A 17868-nucleotide genomic window follows, 5' to 3' on the forward strand; every position below is an offset into this window, starting at 1 on the left:
ATCACCATTCAGATACTGTCTATCATAGAAAGCGCATATCATTCGCTCAATTGTCAATGTTTGTGTTCTCATTATTATTGAATCAACATGTTCACTGCTTGCTTAATTGTCAAGAGGCCATACATCTATGACCTTTTTGTGGCCTCTTGCTCCTTAACTGGTAGCCACACATGTAAATACTATTTTTAAGATTAAGAGACCTGCACATTTATTTATTACATTACATCTTTGACAGTGCTGTATTTGAGAAATCAAAAGCTGTTAATATTAGTTTTTGGTCTGGCACACAAAGGGCATTGAGTTAACACAAGGTGTATCATTATATCCAAACTTTTTCGTTCTGAGATCTCGATAGTAATCTATACATTCCCATAACGCTATGGTCACCACTAGCCAAGGGTCATAGGCAATGCCACCATCATGAGACGCACAAAACTGCCGGCAACAACGTTATTACCTGCCAAGTCCACACATTTTCATCTCTCCAAGTCATTGTTGAAACACGCCCCTTGATAGCAGATCTGTGTACGTTCGCCATACTCGTTTCTATTCCTCCGAACCCCCATATAACTGGCGGTCACAAAGGCCGGTGCTATCTCACATGTAACATCTGCCTCGATCTGTACAAACAAAACCAACTACAAAACTTTATAGATAATAAGTTTAAAAAATAATATGAAGATACTTTAGATATGGACAAGAAAAATATTATCTTTTGCATTCCATCTCATAATTTTAATATACAAAGTGAATAAGGCTTTGTTGCTAGCAGATCCGCCAGATTAAGCCATGAACCCACTCCTTTTATGTATTCAAGAATTTGAAATCACGGGACCGCGAACATAAACAATCTGCTTTATTCAAAAGGGGCAGCGTTTCAACAGACTGGAAGATGCTGGTGATTGCGCAATACTTGAGGATCCTGCTGGTCGGCATATTGTCAACTGCGCCTCGCATGCATTGCGTGCTCATTGCCCCTATACATGGCCGCCTGTGAACGCAAATACAGTATAAGGAATGATAAACACCGATGAGATTCTCAAGAACGAAAAAGTTGAAAATGATACCAACGCCTTGTAGGAGTAATCTATAAACTTTCAAATTGTGCGCCACTTAAGTTGGTTCAATGTCCTGTATCCAAAGAACCTGGAACAGAAAAACTAGTTCAATCTACTCAGCTTTTAACAGCTTTATAGGATAATCTCCTCAAACACAAGCACATTAAGAAGCAGTGGATCTAGAGATGTATGTAACATCAAATGGAATGCACGGTAACAGTTATAAAACACTCTATAAAATAGTTAACATGTTAGACAACACAATAGTACAAAGCCTACGTGCTATTTTATAAATTTATGTTTGGTCGCTGTAAGCAATCATAATTTAGTTTCTAAGGTTTTTAAAAAGTGTCAAAGAATATATTATTTGCTTATCAACATTAGATTTAAAATGGAATATAACATTAATTCAATTTAAATCTTTTGAATATTTAAGCCTTAATACAAAAGAGACCCGCACATTTTTTACATTACACCTTTGAAAGTGCTTTAGTTTGACACACAAAGGGGAATAAACTAAGACAAGGTGCATCGTTATATCCGAACTTTTCAGTACGACGGAAGTAATCTATACATTCCTCATCTTTGCTATTGGGCTCACCAGGCAGCCAAGGGGTAAAGGGTAGTGCGCCACCATCATTAGAGAGCACAAACTCTCGTGGGAGACCCAAGGTATTACCGCCAATCCATACAGCATCTCTCCAGTCATTGTTGAAAGGCACGTCTCTTTTGATAAGCAGATCTGTTGTATGTTCGCGATCCGTTTCATTATCGAATACCATAAGAGTAGCATTCATGGCGCGACATCTGCGATCAGCAACAAACCAATTCACCTAAAATATATAAAATATGAAGGAAATATATATGTTGGCATCACAGCTTACTTTTTCTAAGGATACATGATAGCACTTTGGGCCCACACGCGAAAAATATGGTGGACATCCAGCTTCAAGTCCCGAAAAGAGACTTAAGATCGCAAGGAAGCAAAGGAATCGATACATGATTTTAGACTAAGAAGACGGTGCATAGTACGGCGATATTTATTTCAATTTGAGATATCAACATTTCAAGATATCTGTCTTATCATGAAAGCGCAATTATTTATACATTCGCTCAATTGTCAATGTTTGTGTTCTCATTATTATTGAATCAACATGTTCACTGCTTGCTTAATTGTCAAGAGGCCATACATCTATGACCTTTCTGTGGCCTCTCTTGCTCCTTAACTGGTAGCCACACATGTAAATACTATTTTTAAGATTAAGAGACCTGCACATTTATTACATTACATCAGCACTGTCAAAGTGCTGTATTTGAGAAATCAAAAGCTGTTAATATTAGTTTTTGGTCTGGCACACAAAGGGCATTGAGTTAACACAAGGTGTATCATTATATCCAAACTTTTTCGTTCTGAGATCTCGATAGTAATCTATACATTCCTCATAACTGCTATTGGGTTCACCAGGCAGCCAAGGGGTATAGGGCAATGCGCCACCATCATGAGAGCGCACAAACTGCCGCGGCAGACCCAACGTATTACCCCCAATCCATACAGGATCCATCCAATCATTTTTAAAAGGCAAACCCCATCTTATAAGCAGATTTGTTGTAAGTTGGCGATCAATTTCATTCTCGAATACCATAAGAGTCGCATTCATGGCTCGACATCTGCGATCAGCAACAAACCAATTTACCTATAATATATAAAGTTATGATATATATAATAAATAAAATTATATATACAGTTTCTTGGCATTACAGCTTACATTTTCTAAGGATACATGATAACACTTTGGGCCCACAGGCAAAAAATATGGTGGACATCTAGCTTCAAGCCCCGCAAATAGACTAAAGATCACAAAGAAGCAAATGAATCTATACATGGTTTTAGACTAACAAGACAGTGCATACTGCGGCGCTATTTATTGCATTTTGAAATAGTAAATCTTTAAGATAGCTATCTTATCAACGCATCTTTTCACATGCATAAATGCTTTTTACCATAAATTTTTGGTTATCATTCTTATTGTGACAACTTTTCACTGCTTGCATTTTTAATTGACCTTCATGTGGCCTCGCTTGCTGCCCAACCTGCCATCCTCCCACACATGCAAGCTGCTTTCAGCCAGAGCGCGTTGCTCTTTCTTCGTTTTGTATCTCCCATCGATCTCGTCTGCTGTCCTGCCGCGCCGGAGAAGAAGCTGTCTTCTTCGCACACCAAACAACACCCAAAGCCATCTATCTATCAAAGTCAACAGCTGAAACACGTGTATAGACCATTTGGAAAAGCCTGGTCTTTTTTTTGCAATTGGGTAGACCCATCTATCTTCAAAAATCATCTACAGTCAACTCTTTTTGGATTCATTGTGATTAGAGCGCAAAATGTAAATTTTAGAAATGTTTAGATTGCTGTACTTGTGAAATTACAAGATGTTATTGTTAATATTAGCTTTTGTCTGGCATACATAGCGCATTGAATAAAGACAATTTTCATCGTTATACCCAAACGTATCATGCACGCGGAAGTAATCCATACAATTGTCGTTATTATTGTTGTTTGGCTCGCCAAGCAGCCAAGGAGTAAATGGCAGTGCGCCACCATCATGAGACATAACAAAGTGTCGATGTCCCAGTCCCAGGGTATTACCGCCAATCCATACAGCATCTCTCCAGTCATGCGCAAATCTATACGAGCACTTGCTCTGAACCATTTTCACATCACAGAAAGGGTCAAAAGGTATTCCCCTTCTTATACATCAAGATTTCGAGTATTTTTCGCGTGATTCAGCTTCATTGCAAAACACCAGCCACAGTGTCCAGTGGCATTCATGGCGCGACATCTTCGATCAGCCACAAACCAATTGACCTAAGTTATATAAAGACGTGTATAGAACATAGTTGATGGCACACCAACTTACTTTGTCTAGGGATACATGATAGCACTTTAGGTCCACACGCGAAAAATATGGTGGACAATCTTCAAAGTACTGCTCTGAACATTCAACTCCAAGTCCCACAAAAAGACTGAAGATCGCAAAGAAACAAATGAATCTGTACATCTTTTGAGACTAACAAGAGAGTGAATCCCACGGCGCTTTTTATTGGAATTTGTGATCGACTTATCAGCAATGATTTGTGATTAACCATCGAAGTGATTTAAATTCTTTGAATTTGTGCTATTTAAAATGTTTAGGTTAATGCCTATCATCAATGATTTATGATTAGTTAACAAAGATGGCTACTTTTGTAAAGTTCCGGAATTATCAAATCGATTTCGTTCTCATGGCAGGCAATTCTTATGTTGTAAAAATTTAATTTTTGTTAAGAGCGCTTAAACTTTACAAGTTTTAGTGTGTGTTAAATAAATAATTGTTTAGACAAAATACTAAAAACTTATACTTCGAGTAGAAATTGCTGATGATTATTGTTTATTTTTGTGCCTGGAATAAATGAGCCAAGAGCTCAGCCTCGCTTAGGTCCATCTTGTACTTCTGGACTATGTCCTGCACCTTGAGACGCCGACGCACATGCGGTGGCTGATAGCTAAAAGGCATACAAAATTAAACGTTAGTTAAATTTGTTATCAAAGGGCGAACATTAAACGTACTTATCATTATCCAAGCGCCTGCGTCGGGATATGTTAATCGCGGTTTGACGCACCAAATTTCCAACAACACGTCGACTGAGCACCATGCCATCCACCAGCGGCGTGGCAAAGCTCATGCGTCCCGGCGGACCCAGCAGCTTAACACGCAGCAAACCCGTTTGCAGCGCATGCACAAAGATCACATGACAATCGGCAGCGCGTGGCAGTTGCGTTAATTGCAGCTCCTCGCCAGTGCGTGCATAGGCCAGCAGATCCTCTAATGGGAAGTTTAAATAATCCTCAAAGCTCTCCAGCCAGACTAAGAATACCTTTGCCGAAGCTTGCGCCAATAGCGTGGGCTTGGTTACATTCCCCTTGCGACGCGTGGGCGGCACTGGTTCCTTACTCTTGTTGCTGTCCAGCTCCAAGCTCAGATTACGCGGCTTCGACTTGAGCGTATCCTCGCCGCGTGCCCAAACATTACTAGTGGCGCTTTGATCGCTATAATTGCTGGATATGCTAACATTATCAGCCTCGCTGTTGAAGCGCAGGTTCCATGACGTGGGCACAACGAATGCAATTTCCGAAGAGACATCCGCCCAGTAGAGCACGCTTTGGGCGCCATTATAGTTCAATTCGCCACGCTGACGCTCTGCTGCAGACTCAGTCGACTGGCCCTTGAGCGACCAGGAGTTGTGCACAAATCCTGTCCAGCCCGAGTGCTCAGCTACTTGCACTGGCCAGCCCAGCGTTTGCAGCATATGACCAAAGTGTGCATCATACGCTTGATCCTCCGTCATGTTGGCAATAATTTGCTGTGCGCTGCTTTGACCCGCCTGCAAATTAAATTGTTAATTAACAAAGGCCACCAGCTCATCGTTATTTGTATTAAACGTACCTTTACATAGAAGACATAAACCGTATCATGCGTGCGTGCGCTAAGTTTGTCCAGCTTGTCCAAGTCTGCAGCAAAGGCAGTTGACTTTGTATCCAGCACTATAAGCGGACGCTGTGGTGGTGTGCCCAGCACTTCGTCCGGATTCTGTGGCTGGCGTATTTCAAAGTTTAGAAAGCCAAAGTGGCTGAGAAATAGACGCGCCGCATGAAACTCGTGGCAGACTCGCGGTGGCGTGCACTCCTGTGCATGCGTCAGACTATCCAAGCTATTGTCCGCCTCGGCCCAGGCGAGCTTCTCGTGTATGCTTTGTGTCTCCAGCATGGCCTCCAGCTGGCTGATTGTGCTGCTGCCATATTGCTCGCGTATTTGCTCAATAGTGGGTATGGAATAGTCTGCCATGCAAGGCTGCACCTTATCCACACCCTCGGGGAAGTGTTTCTGTTCGGTTTCGGGACGTTGTGTCATGTCGTTCATAGGTATGGGACGGCCAGGATTGACAGCATGATATTTAATGCCCGATTTGCTGCGCGGCAAATGTCGCAGCTGCATGGTCCAGGCATGTCGTCCAAACGGACCACGTATAAGCACTAAAAATATTAAGAAATGTTTTAGTCTTATATTTACAAATTACTTAATTTAAGACTTACAAGTTACAGTGGGCTGCGGGTCCTGATCGTTGCCCAGCGGCTCCTCCAGCAAAGCCAATATAGTTGAGTTCTCTGTGACAAAATACTTAAACTTTGGATATAGCCTGCTCGGCTGTGCCTATGGCTGGCAATGAATTGCAATGCTTCATTAGCGCCAGCTCATCAAGCAGCGAGGATATCGACTCCGGTCCGCATTCGCTGGGGAAGTAGCCCACCTGCTCGAGCAAGATGGTCAGCAGATTCTCTGCCGCATCGCGCACACGCATTGAGGCGGGCTTAAGTTCCTTTTCATCTTTATATTTGGGCATATTGCCATTTTTACATTGGCTCTTGCTGCCGGAGATGCCCAGCTCGACCACCTCGAGCACTGTTTGCAGGCAATCTTTGTCCTGCATGAGATACGGATGCTGCATTAGCCAAGTGGCTGTGCATTGGAAGGCTGCCACTATGGTGCTATGCAGATCCTTGCTGTGTGCTGGCGGCGGACGCGAGCATTGGTGGCATATATAGTCGCAAATCCATTTCACTGCGCGCTTGCACTCTAAAGCGTCTGTGGAGATTATCGTTAGATTTTGGCTTGGTTCGACTATTTTCACTAAAGTATCTAATATGTGTGAATGGATTGAAGGTGATTGTTGTTGGTTGTGGTTGTGTATGGAATTGAATGGGTTCAGGTTATTTACAATGTAAACAAATAATTAAAATTAAATATTAACATAAAAATACGCACATATATATTTGAAGAAAAGTTATTTTTGTTTATATGTGTGTGTGTGTATAATGTAAAAGAAAAGAAAAAGAAAGAAAAATGTTGTTAGTGATTAGCAGTGTTAAAGAAATTTACCATTTGTAAAATTCCTGGCTGCAGTTAGTCAATTACATAAACAATTTAGTTGGATTAATTTGTTGGTTAGTGCGTTTTATATACAAAATAAAATACAAGAGAAATATATACACACATAGAGCAAAGAAATAAACATGAGCATTAAAACTTGACAAGTAACGTGCAAAAGTTGAGCTTTACCTGTTTCCCGTATATGCAGACGCGCCAGACCGGATAGAAGCTCCAAGGCAGCCAAGGATACATTCAAGTCGGTCTTCCATGATGAAATTAGACGATGACAGACCAAATAGGTGGCGCGCACAAACAGAGCATGGGCGTTATCTAAAAAATATATTGAGTAAGCGTTACACAGAATATTTTTTAAAGTATTATAAAAAATAGCTTAGCAAATAAAAATATATTTTTAAATTAAAATAAATGCAATGGAAAATTTTCAAAATAATAAAATTACCATAGGTAGCCAAGCCATCTAATTCGTGTGCAAACTCAACAGATAAATCATCGGATATGGTTAAACTGGGATAATCGTGTGTTGAGGCGGTGTCACGCAAGCTGCTGGCAGCTGCATGACCGCCGCAGCTGATGCTGCCGCTAATCACTGAAGCGGAACGCTCTGAACAAGCTGACAGTCATAAAAAGTGACAAAACAAAATAAAATATGTATAAATAAAAATTAAATTATAAAGGCAACGCAAATTAAAATGAAAGCATTTGCTTTAGTTAGTTTCGTTTGCATACCGGAGCTTAGCACATTCTCTTCGGCATGATGAGAGCCCGCGCTCTGCATGTGCTCCCCGCCTAGCTCGCTCTCTTCAATGCTAACCGAGTCCTGCACGCAGAGCAATAAGCCACCAAGCAGCATGTGCGTATTTTGCGCATCCGTTTCCACCTGCAGCGCATTCATTAAAATGTTCATCAAGCGTGACTTCAGTTGTATAAATGTGGACGCTCTAAAAATATAAAATAATGTTGAACAAATAATTAAAGCAAATGTATTAGAGTGCCTTACTTATCGCCGTGTTCATTGTTTAAAGTGCGTATGGGAAGATTTTGATAATGCAAAGGCAGCACCATAATGGATAACAATATATTAATTGCGGAGCGTCGCAGCTCAGCGCGATTAAAAGTCATTGCTAGTGTTTTTAGCTTCAAGTCCTTGTCGGGCAAGACAATTTCCAACGCCGCTATAAAGCCCGGCAAAAGCACATTAATGCCATCCAAGTCTAAGCGAAATAGATCCGAAGAATGCAGCAAAATGCTTGCCAAAGTCTCGTCGCACTCCTTGGACTCGGTTATCTTCAGACACTGCTGTAGCGCCATATAGAAGCGAGCCAGGTAGACAGGCAGAATCTCCTCGCCTGTTTTCTTGGCGCAGAATATTTTGCAAAGCGTGCCAATAGCCTCAGCGCGTCCAGATTCGTATTTATCTATGGTCAGAGTGGGCGGCAGCGTAGAGGGATCATTGAGTGAGTTGGGCTGCGAAAGTGATATGGAACCCTTGCGATTCTCCATGATCATCGATGAGGGACGTTTGCTAGCCTCGCAAGCTTGCTCTGCAAAGTAAAGATAAAAACATTAGTCAATGTCAATTAAATGTGGCTTTTTGGATGACGCACTCTTACGATTCTGCAGCCAGGTATCGCCGCCTATGTGCGCGGCCTCAAACAGCCATTCACCAAATAAATGCAAGATGCTGTTGCACTTCGGACGTGCTGCTGCCAGAGTGGGTCGCAGCTCGGCGCCAATAGAGGGCAGAGCTATTAAAAGAGAGTGTATTGCAAAAAGAGCGCGCTATTAGTACTGGAGCTGTTAAAGTTTTATTTACAACACTTACAATTGATGCTGCTAGCTGAAGACGGCCCAGAAGTGGGCGTGGTAGGTGCGGGATTCGGTGCGCCGCGTGTTAGACTGATAAATGCGGTTTTGCTAAAGCCTGCAAGGCAATTTGGTGAGTGAGCAAGCAAATGAGAGAGAGAGAATAATCGAGAGCGATATAATTAGTACTGACATGCAATCTAAATGTGGGCGTATATAAGATAAGAACTATATATGTTGTATTAAAAAATCAAGCATGAAGCAAACTTATTTTTTGTTTAAATTAGTCAACAAATTAAGTGCGGGCGCTGCAAACGAACAAATTTGTGTAGTGTAAAAATTATAATTAAAACAACATTCTGCGGGCAGGCAGCAAAAACAATAACAACAAGTGGAAAATAGAGTTCTAAGTGTTTGTTCGCACCCTTCTGCTGTGTTAATGTGGGCGCCACGCTAAAGCTCTTGGCCAAACGACGCTGCAGCGGTGGCGTTGGCGTCACCATGTTGCCATCAGTTGTGTCCGCTGGACTAAAGGAGATGCTGCCACCAACGCCAGCCGAGAGACTGCCACCAGCGCTAATGCTGCCCACAGGCAATTGACTTAGCGGCTGTAGCTGTGATTGTGTGTGCTGTGACTGATGATGATGCCCCATTATAGCATTCAAGGCAGAGCTCGCCGAGTTGCTGACGAAATGTTCGCGTAGAAAACTGCCAGCGCCATGTAAATGCAAATGTGGATAGTGATGATGGTGATGCTGATGTTGTAGTTGCTGCTGCTGCTGCTGCTGGTGCTGAGCAGTCGCTTGAGCTGGCATTGTCTGCTGTGTGCTTATGCTTGAAGCGCTGCTCGAGTGTATAAATTGTTGCAAAGTTGTCGAGGTGGCCTCGTTTAGCGAGTGTCGTATCTCTAGCAGATTGGTAACTACATGCTCCGGCTGTGTTGGCGCTGCTTGGTAAATGCCTGCACTTGGCCAGACATTATATGCGTAAATTTGGGTTAAGCGCATAGATAAAAACAAAGTTTATATAGATAAAGACAGAGACAGAGAGCACACTAAGTCTACAAAGCTACAGAGCTAAGCTGAGTTCTAAACGCATTTCTAAAGTACGAGCATTACCTAAAAAGGCATCCACCTGGCTGGATATACCCTTCATTGCATTGAGAAAGATTTGCGGCAGCATTTGCAGGCACGGGTGCTGATGCGTCTCGGCGCCTTTCTCATGTGTCAAAGCCCACTGCACGAAATGCGGCGATTTGCTGATAACATGCGGCGAGCAAAGCGCCGTGGGATTGCCAATCATGCGCAGAAAGCGATACCAGGTCTGTGCCACGCAGTCATTGTCCATGCCTGCGGGAATGAGCTGAGCATCCTCTTCAGCTGTAGAACAAAATTATAGTTTAATTATATTAATTAGCTTTTACTACTATTTATAGTACTCACCATTTTTAATCTGTGGAAAGTCTGGACCATAACTAAACTCCAGCAGGCGTGCGGTCAACGCCAAGTTTACTCTATTCCATTGATCCACCAGCGCTATGCGATGACGCCACAGCGCACAAGACTCTTGCAGCGTTTTCCACAAAGAGGGAGACGGAAAGCAACGCACACAGGCCAGCAGCCAGACCTCAAAGAGCACTGAGAGCACACGCTCGCAAAGTTGATCGCCAACATCATCCTTAACTGTGGGCGGTGCTAGCAATATTTCATTTATGGCCAGCAGGAAAAGCAACAACGTATCCCAAGTCTCTCGATCCATTTGTTGTGAGCATTGTGCGGTCTGCTGCAGCGTGCGTAGCACACGATGACACAAAACCGCCTGTCGCTTGATTGTGTCCAAACCTGTGAAGCATATACAGTAAGCATTATCAATGGAGTTGGGGCTCTAAAGTAGCTAAATTGCACCTACCAAGCTTGGTTTGATATAAAAATGGCAAGACTTGAAATTTGAAATAACAATAATTACAATTTTTTTAGCAGCGTTAGCGCCCAAAGCAGTCTAAACTAAAATATAAATTGAAAATGTGACTCACTTTCACCCTGGCGTGGCACAAACAGATTATGAAAATGATTTATAATCTGTCGTGCATAGAGATTCGCATCTTCACATATTGGTCTTGGCACGCTTATGCGTGGCTGTGGATACAAGGCGGTCAGCCACTCGCAGTAAACATTCACGCAGTCCTTGATGGTTTCATGCTCCTGCAGCGGCAGTGAAAGTCCAAAACATATAACATCCATGCACCATTTGACCTTAAAGTGAGTAAGAAGCAACAAGTTGAATATACAGCTACAGTTATACACACCAAACTCACCTCCTCATCCTTAACCAGATGGCTGGGCTCGGCATGACCGCTGGTTATACCCAAATTTGTGGCCAGCTGCTTAACCACAGAAAACACAACTTCACGTCCCGCAGAGGCTGGAAATTTGTTTAGAACACTAAAACACTGTGCACCACAGCTATTTGCGCTTATTTGCTGCGACAACGATGCCCACTCGGAATACATAATTGCTGTGAGTTGTCAATTTGTTGCTCTAGTTTTAACTTTCGCCAACGCAAAAACCTATACACAGTATTAAAAGCACGCCATGTAAGCTTTTAAGCACCTTAAGCTGCTAAGCAATTGTTTATATTTGTTTAATTTATAGTTTTGTGCTTAATTACAGCCATAAAGCACTAAATTTATAAAAGTTAATATGCGCAATGTTTTTCTTCCAGCAAACGAAAACAATTAGTGATGAGCGAGAGCTCGATTAACTAGTAACGTATCATTGAATGAGCCCATCGTAGCTGGATTGATAAGTATCGATACTTTTAATAAGCTAGGCGCTAAAATTCAAAAAAGTGTTTGTATTTTTTTGCATTTAGTTTAAGTTCTTTTCAACAAATTCGTATAGTTTATTAATAATAATATGTGGATATTATGTATTGCTTATGTAATAATTATGTAATTTCATTTATTATGTAAAATCGCAAACACCTGTTGCATTTGGCAGATAAGCAGCATTATTTATCTAGAGATAAGATTAAAGCAAAGCCACGTTGATTTTACTATTCGCACTGAATTTTATTTCAGCAGCCAATGCCTTTGGTCCAGCATTAATCCAATAAAATAAACAAAAATTTACACACGAACTATGACTAAAATATGTTTGCTTCCATTTTGTGTGGGCTTGTCTCTACATGTGTATACTGAAATTGATTAATTAATGCATATTACAATACTTATTACAAATAGAGTATACGTTTATGATGCCTTTTGTATCTTTTTTAAATTGTTCTAATGCAAAATGTATCTTTTGATTAACGGGCTAACTAATCCTGTTTCTTTTGTGAGGCGCTCTTCGGTGCAGCAGAAGCGGCAGCCTCGGCAGTGTTGCTGGCAGCGCCTTCAATGGCACCAGCACTTTGACCTTCGACTCGCTTGTTGGCAGCCTGGACCTCCATTTCGCCCGAGAATCCAAACTCATTGACTCGCTTGAGATCCACGCGATACTGCCAGCGCTGATAGAGGAACACAAAGAAGATAATGTCATCGCGGAAGCAGCCCAGACGATACATGGTGGGCATCTTGATCACAAATGCAAAGATATCATCAATGAATGTGTTAAGGAATTTGTAGGTCATCATGCGCCAAGGCAAATGAGCCACCGACTTGAGCTTGTAGTTGATGAAAAGCTGTGGTGTCATCAATATAAAGCCAAAGGTCAGCAGGAAACTGTAGAGCATGTTCAATGCAAAGGAGTACCAGCCCTTGTGCTCGTTGTAGATCAAGGAGTAGATAAAGTAGCCCACAAGCAGAGGGAAACAGGCCCAGCCCAGATACTTGAAGGCCAGCTTGTCATACTCCTTGGTGGCGCTCTCGGAATAGGAGCCCTTATCCTTGAAGCTGATGCGTGGGAAGATGCCCAGCAGCTTATCTTGATTGTTATAGTTAATATCCACCACCTTGTGGATTTTCCAGACTTCAATGCCCAGGCCTACGAAGCAGGAGATGCGTATCATAAAGTTAGTTTCATTGTCCAGCACATAGAGCAGTATGATCAACGACTGGAACACGCCAAAGAACACCGAACGCACTGAGAGTCCCTCAAGGGATTGACGATTGTTCCAGAACTGTATGTCATTCTTAAATGCCAACAGCTCAAAGACCGAATGCAATATGGACACGGCGACAGTTATTCCCAGCAGATAGATATTTGTATCCAACAGCGTTTCCTTCAAAGAGTCCTGATCCTCATCGGTTTCTTCAGTAACACCCGCTGCCATTATCTCTCCCAAAAAGTTGCCCGCAAATTTGTTCTTCATCTGCTTGGCGGCATACAGCTGCCACTTGAACATGCCCAATGGTTGAAAGGTCAGATGCAGATCCAGCTCCGGTGTGGTTTCGTTTATAGGAAAATATTCACGCTGCAGATTCCAATAGTCATTGACGAACACTATGGGCAAATAGGTTTTGCCGCCGTCCACAAACTTAACATAGTCATCCAAAGGCGGCGGCACGCTGCCCTGTGCCCAGTTGGTTTGATCTACTACGAGATTAACGGTTAGGTTAGGATGCCAGTGCGAGATAATTTGATCCTTGAGATTGGCATGCTTAAGTTCATGCTCCAGCTTCTCCTTATCGCTGGCCAACAAATTGTAATTGCGATTTACGCGAAGTTTCTTAAATTTATTTAGCTGATGCTGCTGATGACCCATGTGACCATGTGGCGAATATGTGGGCGACTTGGGATCCGGACTCTCACCCGCGCGGGTTACAAATGCATGTAAATAAACGCTGCCATTGTTTAATAAATGCTGATTGGCTTTGATTTTGAGATTATGCGTATAGATGCCGTCGCCAGACGGACCGGAGCTCCAATCACCATAGGTGAGATCCTCCTGTAGCCACAGCAGATTCGCTTTGTTCTGAAAATTCACCACATCTGGCTCCTCGGAAAGCCACACATGCAAATCGAAGTCTGTGCCATTTTCAAAATAGTTCCAAGCGGTTATTTTGGGACCAGCATTTGCCACGGACTTGTCCTGAGTGGCATTAGGCGCTGGTCGCCGAAAGAACGAGCTGACGAAGTAGATTATGAGCGCCCGCAGTATTAGAGATTTAGTCATAGCAAAAAATGATTCCATGCGGGTTGGCTGTGGCTGCTGCTGCTGTTGACCTTCGTTGCCGTTAGCCGCCGCCACCTACAATTAATGAAACAAGGTATGGCGTGAGAATTGTCATTGTGTTTCATTTAGTACTGCTTACCGGTGCTGCGTCAGCCGCCGGAACGGCCACATTATTATCCGTCATGTTGTGTGTACGTGTACTTTAAACAATTCACACGCTTTTACACAACTTTTCGTGTTTTTTTCAGCAGCAGCTGAAAGAAGTGATGGCACTTTTAATCTAATCATACACAATAATCGATTTTCTTAAATCGCTTGCCATCACCAGTTGGAGTTTCTCATAAAAGACTCTTAACACTATGCTTATGATTAAGTGCTGACTTATTTAAGGTTTTTTTTATTTATGCTACTAATAACCAAGCTATAATAAACAAATTATCAGAACAATAACTAATTTTCTTTTAAAAGTTATTTAGAAAATCCACACAAAAAAGCTGACAGCTATAACACCGCATAAGTGCTGTAAAACGAGAGTTGAGCAAAAATTTGGTATACTAAACGTTTCGAAATTTGGTCACACTGTTCTTTTCTTTTTGTGATTTAGCATTTGGTGGCACGTTTCTTTGGGTAAGTTGCTAAAAATCATAAAAATAATACATTTTAATTGAAAGCGTTGCATTAAAATTGGATAAAACAGTTAAAAAGTGTAAATATACCATGTGGACATGTGTTATTTGTGGATGTGGCGTCCAGCAAAGTGTATTGTGAAAATGCTGTCGAACATAACCCCAAAGCAGCTCGAAGACTGCGTCGACACATTAAAGTTTTTGACAAAATGTGACGCTATCAATTGGAATTTCATATCAAATCGCTTGTTAATTAAACGTATTCACTTTACGCTTGCAGCACCAATACCAAGATGCAAATCTTTGTGAAAACCCTCACCGGCAAGACCATCACCTTGGAGGTCGAGCCCTCTGACACCATCGAGAATGTCAAGGCCAAGATCCAAGACAAAGAGGGAATTCCCCCAGATCAGCAGCGTTTGATCTTCGCCGGCAAGCAGCTGGAAGATGGCCGTACTCTGTCCGACTACAACATCCAGAAGGAGTCGACTCTGCACTTGGTGCTCCGTCTGCGTGGTGGTATCATTGAGCCCTCTCTGCGCATTCTCGCCCAGAAGTACAACTGCGACAAGATGATCTGCCGCAAGTGCTACGCTCGTCTGCACCCTCGCGCCACCAACTGCCGCAAGAAGAAGTGCGGACACACCAACAACTTGCGCCCCAAGAAGAAGTTGAAGTAGACGCTTCGCTACTTTTGTGCTATCGGCCTGGTGTATCTGTAGCTCTAACAACGCTACTATGCTGTGCATCTGAATAACAACTTAGTAAATATATTTTTTGTAAAGCAAACGTTATCATTGATCGAAATGTATTTACTTGCTGTACGGCATATTCCTAACTGTTTTGTTGTGGTTTCAAGGGCTGCAAGCTCTTTGAGTTTGTCGAGTGTTCATAAATGGGTTTTTTATAGTAAGGAGCATGAATATAGAGCGTGGTTTCACTGGAAGAAATCTCTTATTGCCAGTCGCACAATTGTCTTGTGTAAATTCAAGAGCCGAACTTTAAGCTTAAGTATGTCAAAACCTTCAACAAATTGCTTTGGTACTAGATAATGAGTCGAATGTATACTATATGTATTCTTGCTCGACAATTCCTGTTTGTATGCTAAGATAAGATAACTCCACCTTGTGATGAAAGTGAGTATAAATAAGGCAGGAGTTGTATAAAGCTTACCAGTTACAAATCATGAATCAACTTATATGTATTTCTACCCTGCTAAGTCTAATTGTAGGACTTCAGGCTTCAGGTTGTCCAATGGGCTTCACGCAAGTTGGTAAGAAGTGCTACAAGGGTTACTTGGAAGAGGTAAGCTATTTCTTTCTATTAGTAAGCGACACGGACTATAATATCAGCGTACAGTATCTCAAGAATAATGGCATACCTTTTAATAAGGGTTATTTGGGTGGAGTGTGGATGGGCATTAATTCCTTGGGACAAACCCCACACTTTGTGGCATCGCACGATGGTGCGGAATTGGCCTTCAAGAAATGGATGCCATATAAACCGGATAATTGGGCAGGCATTGAAGAGTGTGTCGTGTATTCTGAACCCGACGTTATTGGATTTAACGATGTTTTCTGTACCAACAAGTTTTCGTATGTCTGCCAAACTAAATTTGACACAAAATATTTTCTGTAACGTTATGTATATATGGCAAACATATATTTATGTTTATATACATACATTGTTGTATAATATTTAATACAAAGATAATACATTACGTATATATAGAAAAAGCACATTAATATTGATTTATGTATGTCTAACAATAAATTCCCTTTACTTTCAAAACAATTCAGTATATTTTTCTCTGAGTGTAAGACTTTTCTCTTTGTGTAATAATCAATTAAATTAATTGGAAATAATAGGAATGTAACTAAAATGTGTAACCATAACTTTGTGTATGATTTATATATAAGAAAATCTAGCACTGATTTCTTCAGTTTCCAGCCATGCATACAGTTCTCCAATTTTTTCTATTGCTTGGCTATAGTGCGGGCGTTCTGTCCGCTTGCTGCCCACAATATTTTACACGCCTTGGTGAAAGATGTATACGCATGTCTCACGAAAAGGTAAAGTTTTTAAATCGTTTATAACTTATAAATTATAAGTTGTACATGTATTTGTTTAATTCCAGGTTAACTTTTATGTCGCTGATCGCAAATGTCGTGCCATGAATTCCACTTTGTTGGTATATGAAACAGAATATCATCAAAACATAACGACAATATTGCTGCGCGAGATGGGATATTCATTTAGAAACGGCTTACAGGATGGTGTTTGGATGGGTATTACTTCTTTGGGGCTAACTAAACAGTGGGTGCTCTCCGACGATGGCGCAGAGTTAAGCTATAAGAATTGGCTACCTATAGAGTCAGATACCTCCGAAGATAAAGGCGAATGTGTAGTCTATACAAAGACAAAACGTTATGGCTATAACGATGCCAGTTGTTTGTCTCTCCATAACTATGTCTGCGAAACAAGACGCGTTTGAGCTCCGCCGAATGCCAACTAAATAAAATTATAATATATTGCATAGTTAAAGTGCGCAACTAATGTAGCGTAAAAAATAAGAGTAGTTAGACATTAACAATGAAAAATTGAGTTGTGCTGCAAACAAATTGTTGTAAACAGAAAGCAAGTGGTAAATAAGAAACATATAATAAAAACATTATCAGGAGATAAGCGAGTTGATTGGATTTAAAATTACTCCCTGATTTTTTGTATCTTGACAAGACCTAAGTAAGCTGTTTTGGTAAACATCAATTGAACTTACGCCTCGTCGCACATTGAACCTGACAGAAATCTTTTTATACACTTTGATATTTTTGGTATCTCGATTAAACAGAGCGAAGGAGGCAAAAAATTAATAAAACAAATAATAGTATTTTAGTTTTAAGCTCTTGAGTGTATGCTGTATATTCAGCCTGATATTGGCAACATAAATATATGTATTTAACCAATTGCAAATATCAGAAATAAAAGCTATAATGTTGGTATTTGATAATGAAGCGGGTCGTGTACGCACCACACAATTTACGTTAGATATGGGATACAACTTTGATAATGAAAATATACCATGAAAGACTTGGTTAATAATAAACTCAATACACTTCAATACAATGTTACCAAAATATCTTACCTGAAATAATGGCTTGCTCAGAAATTCAATGATCACTGTGCCTACGTCCCTGCTTATCCTTGCTTTGTATGCCAGTGAGCCGTAAGTAGTAAAAAGGCTAAATACTTGCCTTGGTGGGGGTAAAAGAAAAGAAATTA

At 41.3% G+C, this 17868-nt stretch overlaps 5 protein-coding genes across 5 annotated transcripts; 2 read left to right on the forward strand and 3 right to left on the reverse strand.

The window, feature by feature from the left end:
- Nucleotides 1-1397: 1397 nt before the first annotated feature.
- On the reverse strand, nucleotides 1398-2074 carry LOC108599840 (C-type lectin 37Db). Its single transcript, XM_017986959.2, has 2 exons — nucleotides 1943-2074; nucleotides 1398-1891 (listed from the first exon to the last, which is right to left on the reverse strand). The coding sequence occupies exons 1-2, from the start codon at nucleotides 2057-2059 to the stop codon at nucleotides 1529-1531; spliced, it is 480 nt and encodes a 159-aa protein (XP_017842448.2). The 5' UTR covers nucleotides 2060-2074; the 3' UTR covers nucleotides 1398-1528.
- A 2315-nt stretch (nucleotides 2075-4389) lies between these two features.
- LOC108599770 (ral GTPase-activating protein subunit beta) lies at nucleotides 4390-11525 on the reverse strand. The gene is given in 17 exon segments (XM_017986833.2): nucleotides 4390-4601; nucleotides 4666-5480; nucleotides 5543-6129; nucleotides 6190-6283; nucleotides 6285-6739; nucleotides 7034-7051; nucleotides 7214-7354; nucleotides 7485-7655; nucleotides 7772-7983; nucleotides 8043-8586; nucleotides 8650-8790; nucleotides 8868-8966; nucleotides 9273-9809; nucleotides 9967-10227; nucleotides 10291-10689; nucleotides 10881-11100; nucleotides 11163-11525. Coding segments are annotated over 17 exon segments (5004 nt in total). The 5' UTR covers nucleotides 11358-11525; the 3' UTR covers nucleotides 4390-4486.
- Nucleotides 11526-11897: 372 nt separating this feature from the next.
- LOC108599809 (cleft lip and palate transmembrane protein 1 homolog) lies at nucleotides 11898-14248 on the reverse strand. Its single transcript, XM_017986893.2, has 2 exons — nucleotides 14103-14248; nucleotides 11898-14038 (listed from the first exon to the last, which is right to left on the reverse strand). The coding sequence occupies exons 1-2, from the start codon at nucleotides 14145-14147 to the stop codon at nucleotides 12167-12169; spliced, it is 1917 nt and encodes a 638-aa protein (XP_017842382.2). The 5' UTR covers nucleotides 14148-14248; the 3' UTR covers nucleotides 11898-12166.
- A 254-nt stretch (nucleotides 14249-14502) lies between these two features.
- Nucleotides 14503-15427, forward strand: LOC108599853 (ubiquitin-60S ribosomal protein L40). Its single transcript, XM_017986985.2, has 2 exons — nucleotides 14503-14590; nucleotides 14870-15427. The coding sequence occupies exon 2, from the start codon at nucleotides 14883-14885 to the stop codon at nucleotides 15267-15269; it is 387 nt and encodes a 128-aa protein (XP_017842474.1). The 5' UTR covers nucleotides 14503-14590; nucleotides 14870-14882; the 3' UTR covers nucleotides 15270-15427.
- Nucleotides 15428-16551: 1124 nt separating this feature from the next.
- LOC108605617 (C-type lectin domain family 6 member A-like) lies at nucleotides 16552-17252 on the forward strand. The gene is made up of 2 exons (XM_017995402.1): nucleotides 16552-16661; nucleotides 16727-17252. The coding sequence occupies exons 1-2, from the start codon at nucleotides 16647-16649 to the stop codon at nucleotides 17081-17083; spliced, it is 372 nt and encodes a 123-aa protein (XP_017850891.1). The 5' UTR covers nucleotides 16552-16646; the 3' UTR covers nucleotides 17084-17252.
- Nucleotides 17253-17868: the final 616 nt, after the last annotated feature.

This window comes from Drosophila busckii, chromosome 2L, assembly GCF_011750605.1.
Source record: "Drosophila busckii strain San Diego stock center, stock number 13000-0081.31 chromosome 2L, ASM1175060v1, whole genome shotgun sequence".
Lineage (NCBI taxonomy): Eukaryota > Metazoa > Arthropoda > Insecta > Diptera > Drosophilidae > Drosophila > Drosophila busckii.